At 41.3% G+C, this 12,736-nt stretch overlaps 1 protein-coding gene across 1 annotated transcript; it reads left to right on the top strand.

Annotated features, from left to right (window-relative positions):
- Positions 1 to 1,658: 1,658 nt before the first annotated feature.
- Positions 1,659 to 12,251, top strand: lrrc8c (leucine rich repeat containing 8 VRAC subunit C). The gene is made up of 3 exons (XM_076727248.1): positions 1,659 to 1,895; positions 5,846 to 5,988; positions 8,883 to 12,251. The coding sequence occupies exons 2-3, from the start codon at positions 5,851 to 5,853 to the stop codon at positions 11,130 to 11,132; spliced, it is 2,388 nt and encodes a 795-aa protein (XP_076583363.1). The 5' UTR covers positions 1,659 to 1,895; positions 5,846 to 5,850; the 3' UTR covers positions 11,133 to 12,251.
- Positions 12,252 to 12,736: the final 485 nt, after the last annotated feature.

The raw sequence follows: 12,736 nt of genomic DNA on the forward strand, positions 1-12,736 counted from the left end.
TGTCAGACTGTTTATCTCCAGCATCATTTAATGTGGCACTGTGTTGATGCTGTTTCACATCAAAAAACTATGTTTTGCACTACTCCATTATTTATATGGACATTTGCTAGATTTTAAGGTTTAAACTGGGGTACAAGAATGAATAAGTTCTACCTGAGTTGAGTTCTTACAGTTACTTAACAGCATTGTGGCTTTTCACAAAATGTTGTGTCTAAGTGTCCAAGTTTATGTCCAAATGTCTTCTGTGAAAAGGACAGTTGCTGGCAAAAAAAGATACCCTCATTGACCTAAATGGGACAAAATATTAGAGACAGTGCAATGCAATTGGATTCAACAGAGCCACAAGCAGCAGTACCAGCGTTAAGGAAGGGCTGTTGCAATAGATTAGTTTTACCTGGGTGTACCTAATAAACTGGCAACTAGGTGTACGCTTGCGATTAACAAATACATACATATATTCCAGTATGTAGAATGATTTGCTGAGTGAGTGGAGTACTCCAAACAGCTGATCAGCCCTCTAAGTTCTACCACTTCCATTAAAGAGACGCTGTGATGGAAAGTAAAAGACCAGTGCCGTTCACTTACAGTGTACATTATTAATGTGACATACTGGACCAGCACCACTATCCCTCTGTCGAGCAGCAGCAAAAGAAATCTTCTCATGTCATTGCGATAGCTCTTAGGACATAAAGTCTGACAGTCCCAAACAGCTGTACGAGCTGACAGGGCTCAGAACAGCTCGAAAGACTTCCTGCAGAGGAGCAGATGGGAAAGTGTGAAGGAGAAATCCCAAACTTTAGTCAAATGATTAACAAAGCACCAGATTTACAGTATAACAGAAAAATTTACTTTATTGCTGTACTTAAGTACCATTTTGATGCACATCGTGTGCTCGGTTCTTTTTTTCTGTTACTTAATGTTTTCATACATTTCGGAGAAAAAGATTTACACTCCAGTTGATTTCACAGCTATACAGTGATTACTTTTCAGATCTAGGTTTTATATTAAAATAACATATGATGAGCTTATAAAATACATTGCTAAAGGTTAAACCAGTGTGTGTTTATTAATATAATGGAAAGCCACCTTTACTGCTCTTTTTAATTAATTAGAAAAACACAGAATTGATATAAAGAGTTGCTGTATACTGTAATATGTAATATATGCTAATACATGACAAGCGGTGTCTCCCTGTATCAGTCAAACTGTCCCACCGAACCTTTAACAGCTTGTTTGGTTTGAGAGTCTATAACTCTTAAACAATAACACATTTGCTCCTAATTTGACACGAGTATTTAAGACCAGTTGTACCTTTTCCTAAAAACAGTTTGTGTTTGTTATGGTCCTGCTGAACCCACCCAACAACAGTCACAGGGGGCAATGAGTACTGATGGTACTTCTGCACTTAGGTGGGTAGATTTTGAATAAAGTACTAATGGAGTACTTTTACATTGGTGTATTGGCACATTTAAGTACAGAAGATGAGTACTTCTTCCACCACCGGCGTAAAAACCCATTTCATATTATAAACTAAGAAACTCCTTTTATTCGCCAGGCTGAAAAGGCACGTGAAGCCATGCATTAGTTAAAAAACATACAGGATAATGGCACTGTTGTTGTTTCTGGGAGTATTCTGGGAAGCGAGCTGCAGCAGCTTTGGCCTTTCCCCCTCGGCTGTCTCATAAACAACATACATCTCGAACGGTGAAGTCTCAGCCTGGGCTTCCTCACCAGTCCACGCCCCTGTGGCTGACAGTGCATGCCTGCACGGTCTGGCCCAGGATCCAGGAAGGTTAGCGCACACGAAAGGAGGACCGCGCACATCATGATCCGAACCCTCAACGCATGAAAGCAGAGCTCTCAGATCCGGAACCGCAGCTCTCATCTGAAGGAAGGTAAATCACTGACTCTGTTATGATGTGGACGTGCTAGAGAGCTCATCGGTCCGGTACAGATAGAGTAATGTGGAGGCGGCGGAGCGTCTCACAAACTAGTTCCCACTGACTGACCGTTATTTTACCTGCTTTCCTCCACCAGCTGCGGTCGTGACCGGCTGCGCGTTAGTTTGCGCATCGCAGCCTAAAGACGCGTTCAAAGCGTTGCGCTCTCATCGTGGCACAGCTCAGATTCCTCCTCAGTATTTTAACGGAGAGCTCAAGCTCCTAACCGGATGACTTATTGATGGTTTGTGCTGATCACAGGATGAATCGCAGCTCCTCTGACTATATTCGCACTTTTTTTCAGGAGCTTCCGTCCAAGTCCACAGGAGAAGTGTTCCTCATTAATAACACCCGAGATATTTTTCTGCAATGCGGGTAGTTTTTTTCCACGTCCTTAACGAGACAGGACTTTTTGTGTGCCTGTGGCTGGGTGTGTTCCAAACATGTCTATTTTTGGATATCTGGGATTCAGACAAATTTCCTGTCAGGAAGGGACAGGATATGGCCTGGTCAGCTCAACTCAATGGCTGACTCATCCAGTGGAAAGACAGGATTTTTCCTAAGTAGCTAATACAAACTACAGGCTTCAGCTAGTGACCCAAAAGCCTCGTCAGCCCCATTTCTCTGTGGTATTTATTTCATTTTTTTCCCATGAATCCACCCTATTATTGAAAGCCTTCAAGGACTGAACAGTCAAAACCAAATTTTCTCACTCACCACTTTTGGAAGCTGGCCATCTAATTTGATTTTATTATCCAGAGTTTTAAGAAATAAGCCTCTGAACCGTATACCTTAATACAGTGAGGGAATTAGTTTGGGATGCTCCTAAAAATCTGTAGTCTGCAACTTTGGCTAGTCCCACAAAACACCAGTAGTAGAGGAAGTAAACAGATATTTTAGTCACACAAAGTAAAAGTTAAAGTTTAATACCAGTATAAAATACTCAGGTGCAAGTTAAAGCCATGCTCTGAAAAGTCCTGCATCAGACTGTGTTTAAAGTACCAAAAGTAAAAGTACACATCACGCTGAAAGCTCTGTTCAGAGTGTTGTACTGTATGTTATGTTTTTGGATTATTAGCACTGATGCACTGACATTTTGTTGTTGTAACTGATTCAGACGGTGCTAAGTTCAAGCACTTATATAGCACTGGGTTGTCTCATCTACTAGTTTTATGAGCCAGAGGTGCCAAGCTCGAGGCTGCAGGCCGGTCCTGAGCTTCAGAGCATTTGCATAAGGGACACAAGGGAATATATAGAGAACAAAGAATATCATTATATAACTCGGCTATTATAGGCTATTTCTGCAGTAATTACTTTGCAGTCTGTGCTGCAATTTTCTTTATCAGTCACTGTCACACCCCTCACAAAAATACACTGATTTTGAGCTAAAGTAGGTCATCAGAATGCAAGATAAGCAGTCTGTCATCAGCACCTTCCAGCATTCAGCAGCCTCAGAGACCTGAGAGGACACTGCACGAGTGTGGCCGAGGGGTCGAGACATTGTTGATAGAAAAGGTTTGGAACCTTTCATAGAAACTTATGTTTTGTGTGTAAAATCTCAATCTTTAAACTGACTCCTAATGAGAGCTGTCAAACAGATTTAACAAGCTAAAAAGACCAGTTTTACACTCTGACATGCTGCGGAGTAGAAGTATAAAATAGAATGAAGTAGAAATATTTGAAGTTCAAGTGTCTCCAAATTGTACTTAACTACAGGAGTTAGTGAATGTACTTGGTTACATGCTATAGAACACACTGTTGACACTTTTCATGGGGGCTATTTCTTCTGTCAAATGAAAACTGTTCACTGCGAGGTCTGTGGAGGATCCAGAATAAATAATTTAATAAACATTTTTCAGTACTAGAAACAAAATTCCACCGAGATAAATATCTGAAACCTTGGAACATCAAACTAATGGCTGTATACAAATCGGGCTAAGTGAGAAAAATGGCCCCTGTGATTTGGCTGAACTGGCCCTTTAAAGTCAACCGTCAGTAATCAGTTCAGTGTAAACATCCCCGGCACGGCTCTCCATCCCTCCTGTTGTTATGACACTGAGATGGAAGAATCGATGCAAGACATTTTGTGTTGAAAAACTTAACTGAAATATCAAAAATGTGATCTCTGAAAGCCCCCAGGCTTTTAGCAACCTATTCACTGATACCTTACAGCTAAACTCATTAATAATGAACTATAGTCTGAGTGTAGATGAGCATTCAGCTATTGACAGCGCCTGTCTTTTTGGCACTGTGGAGCTGCAGATGATATAAAACTGCAGATTATGTTCTGGCACCCTGTCGAATTTTCATTATACCTGCTTGGACTTTTAGACATACACAGCATGTTTGTACTTGGACACTATTTCACTTTTTTTTTTTTTTCCACCAGCTTCCACCAGCCTATCAAACACATCATGATGATAAAATCATGCTAAATATGTTTCACACTGAGATGTTTGACTATACAAACCACCAGTGCTTATGATTCTCATCCACGAGGCCTTTTAGTTTTCAATGACACTGCAGCCAAACTACTGCAAGACAAATTGGAAATAGGACACTTGCAGCTGTAGTAAGCACTTTACAGAAGGTGACCACAGAGAGTGTGAGCAGAAAGCAGCATCAGGCACGCTCCACTCTTCATCACTCTGCTGTTAACAAAGGCAGCTTTTTAATAGTCTCTTAAGAGATTAATAGCTTGCTGTGTGCAAACGACCAAAGGGCTGAGATCTGGTTTGATTCAGATGAAACCAAATCAGTTCTGTCAGTCACTGTGAAGCACTTTATTAATCCCGTTTGGGGAAATTTAATTGGAATTTTTTTCACACATAGGCCCAAAATGCACACACATCCACACGCCTGTAGACATCCATTAGTGGAGAGATGTCAGAGCGATGAGGCCGCCACATCGTCTGTGATCCAGGCAGTTAAGGGTTCGGTGCCTTGCTCAAGGGCACCTCAGTGGCCAACAACAACTATGACGTTAATGTCCAATCACTGTCACAAGCTCTGCAAAATTACATGTTTATTTAGTCTTTTGTGAGCACAGACTTTTAAATAATTACATTTCTAATGTGCATTTGTATAATGCTGAAGCTCCATTAGAGAAGGGTGATGCTTTAGCTACATGCTAACATAAGCATGCCAATATACTCTCAAGAGAATGCTAACCTGCTCACATTTAGCAGGTGTGTTTACTATTCTCGCCTTCTTAGTTTAGCATGCTATGCTTGCCTTTGCTCATTAGCACTACACAAAGTGCATTGAGGCTGACTGGAATTTCATTAGTTTTGGTATGAAGTCACTGTTAGTCATCATCATTTGTCATGGCAGCCGTGAGGAAAACACTGGAAATTCACATTACAAATCCAAATAAGTGCAGAGTGCCATGCTGGATGACGACATGCAGCAAAAGTTGGGGCCCCCATTTGGCACCTCCACTGTGTCGATGGACTGACTCCATTCAGATCAGTGTTGTTTTTCACACAGAGCTGCTGTCAGTCTGAACAGCAGCTCTGTGAGGCTGAATGTAGACACAGCAGTGCTTTGAGCTAAATGCTAATAGCATGCTAACATGCTTACAAAAATGCTGGACTAAAAAACACTGCTGAATTACTGATGCTAAGAAGGTATGTTTGACAATTTCACCATGTTAGTTTAGCTTGTTAGCATGCTAACATTGGCTGAACACAAAGTACAGCCTGATGGTGGCACTAGATGAAAGATTTCGCCGGTTATTAGAATTCACCTTGGGTCACTTGAATGAAGGTCAAGAGCTGTTGTGAATTGTTCTAAACCGGTGTGTCCTTCATACTATAATTGTTTCACCCGTCTATGGCCAAACCATTTTTCCCATTGTATGTCCTGAAAGTCCTGGGGGATAATTTTCCATTCTTTTCTTACAGGCATCATGATTCCTGTGATGGAATTCCGGCAGTTCTCTGAACAACAGCCAGCGTTCAGAGTCCTGAAGCCGTGGTGGGATGTGTTCACTGACTACCTGTCTGTAATCATGCTGATGATCGGTGTCTTTGGATGCACTCTTCAGGTCAGTAACAGTGCCTCAATGTGATGTCTCTTTGTTGTTGCATAAGTCTCATAATGGCTTGTGCTGCTTGTGTCTCTTCTTTTCAGCCATAACCGTCTCTTTGAAAGTGAAGGACAAATGTAGCTAATGCACAATAAGGTAACATGAGCTTGTTTATGAGATAAAATGAGTTGCCCTTCTTTTTTCCCATTAAATCTAGAGTAATTTAATTTGCTAGAGCAAGCCTTTAGACTCTCTGATACAACCTTACTGCTCTGCCTCCTGCTTTGGCACCAACTCAGAAGCACTAATTCCCTGGTTTTACAACCTGGAGTGTGTGCAGCAAAGGAAGCATTCAGCCCGTCAGGAGTTTACCAGTGGAAACATTCACCCACCCAGCCCCTCTTAGTAAACATACGATTCTGAACTCCATTGGCCGGGCCCTTAATGTCTCTGTTTGTGTGGAATAGGAACCATTTTTGGCTCCTGCAGAACTCTGTAGTGTAAATCCTGGAAATTATACCAAAACATTAAAAAGAAATGTTAACAGGATATTTATCAGGGTGTGAGCCGCTATTGTTTCCCACTCTTATTATAACAGTGTTTAGACATGATATAATAGTTAGTAAAACAAGTGGATAATTAATTACGTAGCTAAGTTTACTTTGTAAGTCAGAGTATTATCAACATGCCGTTTTGTGTAATTACTTCATTGCCTCACACAATAATCCCTGTATTCAGACTTAGAGGGGGAAATACAAAACAATCCTGAGTTTGCAAAATGCTGCAAATCAGCTCTTCAGAGATCACAGCAGACCTGACTTTGCATTTTAATCTGTGATGTGCTGCAGCACAGCTGCATTGCTCTTACTATAGCAATAATGTCATTTTGATTATTCATAAGTGGAGTTTGTTTGCATTTGTGCACTGTAATAGTCTCAGATCATGTTTTACTATAACGTGCTGAGTTGAGTATCAAACAGTTCAGACCTGCCAACCTTGAATTAAAGTGGCCATTTCCTGTTATTAGCATCACGGGCTGAAGCAGCCGCTTTTCATTATTTACGTTACAAGTAAACATTAACGGAATTTGTTGTTCACTGATGTCAACCTCTGGCCAGTGTTCAGTATGTTTGCATGCACTCAGTAAAGCAGTTACTCAGAGAAATCAGGTTTGCCATCAGCACAGGTGCAGAATACAAACATGCTCTCGCTCAGCTCCCTCAGTCCAAAAATAAGAAACAAAGAAGGCAAGAAGAAGAAGAAGAAGAAGAGGCAGAAAAGACACAAGGGTCAGACACTGAGTTAAAAAAAAGCCAAGAATGAAGAAAAAGTACAGAAATACAAGATAGAGGTACATTGAAATGCAGTATATACAGTGTCTGTGGTGTATGTCTGTACTTGTTGTGGTACAGGTTTCACCAGCAGGTCTGTTGCATGATGACTAAACACGGGCTGTTAACTACCTTACTTACCTATCTAACATCATGTGTGGGTCAGTGTGTTTGGGCCGAAGGCAGTCTGAGAGCACAGCATCTCCTCACAGCACAAATGTAGTATCCAAATGTACCGGTCAAATGCTTCTGTGGGCTACTTTGTTTTGGTTTCAGTTGAAGTCAGACCTTTAAAAGCGAAACGTATGCTGATCTCTCCTTTCATAACACTGCTGTCCTGTCACAGCTATCCTTTTCCTCTCTGGAGACTTTTTATTTAAACATAAAAAGCCGATTAGAAACCTGTTTTTCACATGGCCAGGAAATTGTCTTTCTTCAGCTGAAATCTAGCTGAGAAAATCAGGTTTCTATAAGTGCTCTCAAGACTGAAAACAGCCCTGCATTAAAATAATGCAAGGTGCTGCAATGGGGGGCACTGGTGAGGTGATGAAATACTATCCAGGACATCCAGTTCAGGAAATTGATCCTCAGGTCTGAAGGCTTATCACTCAGAAAATACTGTAAACCTGTTAAGAATATTATCAGAAAGGATTTTAGTGCTCTGGAAAGTTATCACGGCAGCAATCATGTTATCTTACACAACGGTCATGAATTAAACAGTAGAAATATGGCATCCATGCGACAAAATAACCTACCAGGAATGTCAGCTTAGACATATTTGATTGACCAACAAAGCACCTTACAGGATGAGGTTCACCTTTTTTATACTGCTGTTTTTGGCTGCATCGACACTCGTGCTGCATCAAGAGAGTGGCCTCATTCCAGTGAGCGAGAGGTGGCTTTCTCAAGCAGGGCCAATGTCAGTCTGAACACAGCCTAATCCCCTACCATGATTGAAGTATGGGCGATGAGGCCCCCATATCGTCTGTGATTCAAGCAGTTAAGGGTTTGGTGCCTTGCTTAAGGGCACCTCAGCAGTGCCCAGGAGCATGGTTTGTGCTGGGCTTGTATAATATTGAATATTCATTGGAGAGGGATGATGCTTTAGCTAAATGCTAACATAAGCATGCTAACATACTCTTAATGACAATGCTAACCTGCTCTTGTTTAGCAGGTATGTTTACCGTGTTTACGTTCTTAGTTTAGCATGCTAGGCTAGCCTTTGCTGATTAGTACTACACAAAGTACGCTGAGGCTGACTGGAATTCCATTAGTTTTGGTATTAGGTCATTGCCCGTCGTCATCATCATCGTTTGTCGTTGATGTCACAAAGTAGTCTAAATGAGTGCACTGCACCTTGCTGAATGAAGATATGCATTTTAATGCAGGGCTGGTTGGACTAACCTGATTTTCTCAGCTAGATTTCAGCTGGAAACTGGCTTGTTTACATTACATGCACAAAATCATCGTACTTGAGAAAGCTGACTCAAACGGGGTTACTTAAGTGCATGTAAACACGCTGATCTGCAAGTGTCTGAATGTCGCCTTTAAATAATATTCTTTTTTTTCATTTTGTTTTAGGTAATGCAGGATAAAATCATATGTCTTCCCCAGAGAATATCATCGCCTTCAGAAAACACAAGTGACGTGGAAGTGAAGTCACTGTTACACCTGCAATCCAATATTTCAGTGGTACCAAGAGAAATGACAGGCCTGAAAACCGATCTGGATCTTCAACAGTACAGTTTCATCAATCAGATGTGTTACGAGAAGGCTCTGCACTGGTATGCCAAGTACTTTCCTTATTTGGTTCTAATACACACTCTAGTCTTCATGGTGTGCAGCAACTTCTGGTTCAAATTCCCTGGCTCGAGCTCCAAAATAGAGCATTTTATCTCTATGCTTGGCAAGTGTTTTGACTCTCCCTGGACCACACGAGCTTTGTCTGAGGTGTCTGGAGAAAACCCCGAAGAAAAGGACCATAAAAAGAGCGGCACTCCCAGGTCCAACATCGCCTTGTCTCCCGGAGAAGGAAGTCTGGAGAAGACGCAGTCTCTCCGGTCTATCCCGGAAAAGATTGTAGTTGACAAGCCATCAGCAAGCGTTTTGGATAAAAAAGAGGGCGAACAAGCTAAAGCTCTTTTTGAAAAGGTGAAGAAGTTCCGTTTGCACGTCGAGGAAGGAGACATCCTCTATCTCATGTATGTTCGCCAGACAGTGTTCAAAGTGTTTAAATTCCTCCTCATCATTGCCTATAATAGTTCTCTGGTGAACAAAGTGCGGAATAGAGTACGTTGTGAAGTTGAGATCCAGGACATGACAGGCTACAAAGACTTTGAATGTAATCACACCATGGCGCATCTGTTTTCTAAGCTCTCTTACTGTTACCTGTGTTTGGTGGCTGTCTATGGATTAACAAGCCTTTACACCTCTTACTGGCTGTTTTACCGCTCGCTGAAAGAGTACTCCTTTGAGTATGTGCGGCAGGAAACGGGCATCAATGACATCCCCGACGTCAAGAACGACTTTGCTTTCATGCTGCACATGATCGATCAGTACGACCCGCTGTATTCTAAACGATTTGCAGTTTTTCTATCCGAGGTCAGCGAGAACAAACTGAAACAGCTCAACCTCAACCATGAGTGGACTGCTGAGAAACTGCGTCAAAGACTCCAGACTAACACCAACAACAGACTTGAACTTCAGCTGTTCATGCTCCCCGGGTTACCCGACACTGTCTTTGAGTTGACGGAGCTGCAATCACTCAAGCTAGAGATCATCAACAATGTCACCATCCCTGCTTCAATCTCTCAGCTGGAAGACCTTCAGGAGCTGTCTCTTTACCAATGCTCTTTGAAGTTGCACACAACAGCTACCTCCTTCCTCAAAGAGAACCTGAAAGTGCTTCGTGTGAAGTTTGATGATAACAGGGAACTTCCGAACTGGATGTATGGTCTGCGCAACTTAGAGGAGCTTTATCTCACTGGCTCTCTAAGCCCTGATACTTCCAAAAATATAGTTTTTGAGTCCCTGCGGGAGATGAAGTGTTTGAAAACTCTCTCCCTTAAGAGTAATTTGACCAAGATACCCCAGTCTATCGTGGATGTTTCCAGCCATCTGCAGCGGCTGTACTTACACAATGATGGCACTAAGCTAGTAATGCTCAACAACCTGAAAAAGATGTCCAATCTGATTGAGCTGGAGTTGGTGCGTTGTGATCTGGAGCGCATCCCACATGCAATCTTCAGCCTGACAAATCTGCAAGAGCTTGACCTGAAAGAGAATAACCTCCGCTCAATTGAGGAGATTATCAGCTTCCAGCATCTTCGAAAACTCACTTGCCTCAAACTTTGGTACAACGGTATCATGTATATCCCGGAGCATATCAAGAAGCTTGGTAGCCTGGAGCGCCTCTACTTCAGCCACAACAAGATCGAGATATTGCCTTCACACCTGTTCCTGTGCAACAAGCTGCGCTACCTGGACCTGTCCAACAATGACATCCGATTCATCCCTCCAGAAATTGGAGTCCTCCAGAGTCTACAGTATTTCTCTGTCACCTGTAACAAAATCGAAAATCTACCCGATGAACTCTTCTTTTGCAAGAAGCTCAAAACGCTAAAGCTTGGCAAGAACTCGCTGTCCATACTCTCACCAAAGATTTCCTACCTAGCTCTACTGACATACCTGGACCTCAAAGGCAACCACTTTGAGGTTCTGCCACAAGAACTTGGTTGCTGTCGTGCTTTGAAGCGCAGTGGCCTTATTGTGGAAGAGACACTGTTTGAAACTCTGCCTTCAGACGTCAGGGACCAAATGAAGGCTGAGTGAAATGCCACAGGATTGTAGCCACAGTGCCTGCTGTTTGTTCTGTCCACCAATTCAGAGCATTTGTTTTGTAGAAACTCATTACCATACTTAGGTATTATACTACTGTTAAGAAGGTTAAGAATTCTTCCTCCAGTTTCCTTGACGGAGGGAAAAATGACATATTCATATGCTGTATTGTCACATAGAGTGGCTGCAACAGGGATGCTTGCTCTGTTATTAACTTTTCACGTTATACAGCCACAAATCCTTCTTTGCTTTCTTGCTGAGGCTGAAATCAAAGGATTGGCCTCGATCTCATCTCTGTATGTTAAACATGAAGCAACAGTCAGAAGGTCATTAGCTTATCTTAGCACAAAGGCCGGAAGAGGGAGGAAATACCAAGCCTGGCTCTGTCCAGAAGCAACAAAATACAACTACCAGCACCTCTGAAGCTAATTAATTAACACATTATCACACATATAAAACTTGGTTGTTTAAGCTATAAGAAAGAATTAAATGTAAACAAAAAAAAAAAAAAAAAAAAAAGAGTTATGGCTTTACGGGGAGCTTTTTTGGCTTGGTGCAGTGCCTGGAGTCTCTTAATTGGTGCTGGTAGGTGGACATTATTGATAATGATTGATAGAGCCATGCTAGCTGTTTGCAACTGCTTCTCATCTTCATGCTAAGCTAAGTGTCTGCTGGCTTTAGCTTCATATTTTATGCCCAGACACGAGAGTGAAACCAACCCTCTCTTCAAAATCTCAGCAAGACAGAAAATCTGTTGTTTTTTCCAAATTATTTTTAAGTACATGTCCTGTCACTGCTACATAAAAGACATCTGAGTACTGAATGTAAATCTAAACTGAAGACCTCACTGAAGTTTAGGCCAGTAGCCTTACATATGCTGTATTTTATATATTTTATGTTGCTCTTATGAAGCTTTTGATTTTCTTAAAGAGACTGTTAGTTCACATGGGGCATACCAGGGAAAATGCAAAAAACAAAGGAATATCCTACATAAGTACATGTAATACTAAACAGTTGTGTATTATGGAAAGATGACGTTTTGAAGTGCATTAAACTTGAAGGACGATGTCATGCTGGTGTTTTTCTTCGGCTCTTGAAATGTGCATAAGAAGTTTGCAGCCAATTACAAAAATGTATTTTTATAAACAGTATGTTTATGTTGCTGACCAATAAAAACTCATTTGTGTAAATGTCATTTCTTAAGTTGGAATTTCTGAAAATTTTAACAGCACAAAATCCACTATTTAAAAAGCATGAACAGATTTGACACGAAAATTCAGTCTCTGGTGGTACTTTATAGCTGAAAGGGTAACTGGACAATGTCTGTTCTAAATTGTGTTGTGGGATATCACCTGCTGGCTGGTGAGGATTAATAAGCAAAGAAGATTAGTCTATTATTATCTATACACGAGGCACTGATGGAAAAATAAAGTTGGTCTTTAAAGTGTACAACAGCAATTTTAAAAGTTATTTTGGTAAAGACAAAGAGCTCATTTGGACACATTTCATTATTTTTCCTCCAAAATTGAAGAGATTGTGGCTGCAATAGGATCAGTTATTTAAAAAAAAATCTGAATTTTCCTCACCAATATGCATAC

Source organism: Chaetodon auriga, chromosome 3 (genome assembly GCF_051107435.1).
Source record: "Chaetodon auriga isolate fChaAug3 chromosome 3, fChaAug3.hap1, whole genome shotgun sequence".
Taxonomy (NCBI): Eukaryota; Metazoa; Chordata; class Actinopteri; order Chaetodontiformes; family Chaetodontidae; genus Chaetodon; species Chaetodon auriga.